Genomic DNA, 3,383 nt, shown 5'->3' on the forward strand with positions numbered 1-3,383 from the left:
AAGGACCCCCAATTATTTGAGTGGTTTTTGTATATATTTTCAATGAACCACCTGCAATTCTCAACGGCGACCCTATCGTATTTCCATTTTGCGTTTTTACTTGCAAAAAAAAGGGAAAACCATCCACAAGTCCACACTCACGTGCCCTCCGAAGTCGCCACTTGGCGGTGCCACAATCCTTTGCTTAACAATCACGCTGGAAGGGCAGTTCGGTCATTCCACCCGGGTCCCGCTCCTCCCACCCGAAAAATTTCAAAATCCGGAAGACCCCAACGGGCCACCCGACGCCAACGCGAGCGGAGCCGCCCGATCCTCCTCATCGGACGGCGAAGCGCCTCGGCCGTCCGATCCGGTGCCCTAGCCCCACGCGCCGCTATAAAAAACCCGCCCCCATTTTGGCCACACCAAGAACACACACGCTCTCTCCCCCCAACCCAATCCCCATCCCCCCTCATCCCCCCACGCGCGACGCGAACTCTTCAATCCTCTCCTCAGGTAACCGAATCCTCGCTTTGCTCCCTGATTTCGCTTCGGTGGATTTCGTTGTGTTTTCCGCGCATAGTTTGCTTCGATTTAGTTCGATTTGTTCGGGATTTAAGCTGGGGTTTCCGGCGGATCTGACGCAAATTCCCGGCTCGATTCTGCAGGGAGCGTAGGGAGGCGAAGATGAGGGAGATCCTGCACATCCAGGGCGGGCAGTGCGGGAACCAGATCGGGTCCAAGTTCTGGGAGGTGGTGTGCGACGAGCACGGCATCGACCCCACGGGGAGGTACGTCGGCACCTCCGACCTGCAGCTGGAGCGCGTCAACGTCTACTACAACGAGGCCTCGTGCGGCCGCTTCGTGCCGCGCGCCGTGCTCATGGATCTCGAGCCCGGCACCATGGACTCCGTGCGCACGGGGCCCTACGGCCAGATCTTCCGCCCCGACAACTTCGTCTTCGGCCAGTCCGGCGCCGGCAACAACTGGGCCAAGGGTCACTACACCGAGGGCGCGGAGCTCATCGACTCCGTCCTCGACGTCGTCCGCAAGGAGGCCGAGAACTGCGACTGCCTCCAAGGTACTTTCCCCTTTCTTCAGTAGTCGCACCAGTTACTCCGTGCCGCATATTCCGGCGAGCGATTCTGACTTTTGTTCGTGTGCTTGTCGTCAGGCTTCCAGGTGTGCCACTCCCTCGGCGGGGGCACCGGTTCCGGCATGGGCACGCTGCTGATTTCCAAGATCAGGGAGGAGTACCCGGACCGGATGATGCTCACCTTCTCCGTGTTCCCATCCCCCAAGGTGTCTGACACCGTGGTCGAGCCCTACAACGCCACCCTCTCGGTTCACCAGCTGGTGGAGAACGCCGACGAGTGCATGGTGCTGGACAACGAGGCGCTCTACGACATCTGCTTCCGCACCCTCAAGCTGACCACACCTAGCTGTAAGCAGATCTGTGACACAAAGTTTGATTACCTGCTCGTACTTGCGTTAGTAATGTGATATGCTGGCAACGTGGTGAATTATAGCACTGGGCAGTCAATTGGCGAAGAAACTCGTTGTCAGTTGTCATAGTTTTGTTTTGGTGATACAAACTGACTGACTGTAGTGTGCAAAATGTTGTCAACAACTTATGCTAACTGGTTGATGTCATTAGTTAATTATTATACCACCTGACAGCCATTTAAATAGCGATTTTGTCCTTTTTATGTTGAAGAAGTTCATTTTTCAAGTGTCATATTTTGCCAGTTTTAATTTTGGTCTTATGAACTGACTGCAGCCTGTAGTGTCCACAATGCAATTACCAACTTATCCCAACTGGTTGATGCCATGCTAGAAGCTAAATTTGTTTTATCTGCTGGGAATATGTTCATTCTAGAGATGATATTTTGTAGTTGGTGCTTTTAGCTTGTTTGAGCGCTGAGGTTGGATGTAGTCGGAGTGATTTTTGTGCTCTGTACATAGGTAGCTCACCTACCTGTCATTAAGTATTGATGGCAAAAGGTGTTTTCTTATTAAACTGATAAATGCTGGTAGATGTAGCGTGACTTCAGAGTGGTTGTTCTATTGTAGCTTTCTCAGCACCTTGATGTGATGTATGCTATTTGCTTGAATTGAACCTATACATCATTACGTGCGGTTTTTCTAATCTGAGTGAAAGGGACCCTGATTCCACTTGATAAGACTATATGTTACTTTTGTTAGTTAGGTTTGCTGCTAGTGCATTTTCTTTGCTGTAGGTTGTGGTATGAAAAAATTCCAGCTAATATGGTAGTTGCTTGTTAAATACTCCTTATTATGCCAGTATCGCTGATCTGTGAATCTTGGCTCTTTGTTGACAGTTGGTGACCTGAACCACTTGATCAGTGCCACCATGAGCGGTGTCACCTGCTGCCTTCGCTTCCCAGGACAGCTGAACTCAGACCTCCGCAAGCTCGCCGTCAACCTGATCCCCTTCCCGCGCCTCCACTTCTTCATGGTGGGCTTTGCGCCGCTCACATCTCGTGGGTCACAGATGTACCGCTCCCTCACTGTCCCTGAGCTCACACAGCAGATGTGGGACTCGAAGAACATGATGTGTGCTGCTGACCCGCGCCATGGCCGCTACCTCACAGCCTCGGCCATGTTCCGTGGCAAGATGAGCACCAAGGAGGTTGACGAGCAGATGATCAACGTGCAGAACAAGAACTCCTCCTACTTCGTGGAGTGGATCCCGAACAACGTCAAGTCAAGCGTGTGTGACATCCCACCACGCGGCCTCTCCATGGCGTCCACCTTCATTGGCAACTCCACCTCCATCCAGGAGATGTTCAGGCGTGTGAGCGAGCAGTTCACGGCCATGTTCAGGAGGAAGGCTTTCTTGCATTGGTACACTGGCGAGGGGATGGACGAGATGGAGTTCACTGAGGCCGAGAGCAACATGAACGACCTTGTCTCCGAGTACCAGCAGTACCAGGACGCCACTGCCGACGAGGAGGGCGAGTACGAGGAAGAGGAAGAGCTGGAGCAGGAGTAAGATCGGTGACGATTGCATCTCTCCGTTTATGTGGTATTGTGGTTTTCGTACAACTGGAGCTTGTTACTAGTAGAGACTAGAGGGTACCATGGCTACAACTCTGCTGCTTGTTTGCGTGTCTTGGCATGTATTGGATTTGTACTGCGTTCGTTTGTAGGCATGTTCACTCGATGCTATGTTTCTTTGCGTGAATTATTTATTCTATGTGAGGTTTCAAGCAAGTGGATTTGAAATACAGTAGAATGCTTTGTAGTTTGAACAATGATATGCTCATTCTGCATGTTGTCCTGTCCCCGGTTCAGTTCACCTGGATTGAAATTTCAGTGTTACTCTACTCGCTGCAGAACTTGTAAATCCCGGATTTGTGAGAAATATAAAGGGTTGTGAC

General features: G+C 51.5%; 1 protein-coding gene across 1 annotated transcript; it reads left to right on the forward strand.

Moving 5' to 3' along the window:
- Positions 1 to 297: 297 nt before the first annotated feature.
- LOC543257 (tubulin beta-1 chain-like) lies at positions 298 to 3,383 on the forward strand. The gene is made up of 4 exons (NM_001405740.1): positions 298 to 495; positions 648 to 1,060; positions 1,154 to 1,423; positions 2,322 to 3,383. Exons 2-4 carry the CDS (start codon positions 667 to 669, stop codon positions 2,993 to 2,995), a joined length of 1,338 nt encoding a protein of 445 aa, NP_001392669.1. The 5' UTR covers positions 298 to 495; positions 648 to 666; the 3' UTR covers positions 2,996 to 3,383.

Source organism: Triticum aestivum, chromosome 1D (assembly GCF_018294505.1).
Source record: "Triticum aestivum cultivar Chinese Spring chromosome 1D, IWGSC CS RefSeq v2.1, whole genome shotgun sequence".
Classification (NCBI taxonomy): Eukaryota; Viridiplantae; Streptophyta; class Magnoliopsida; order Poales; family Poaceae; genus Triticum; species Triticum aestivum.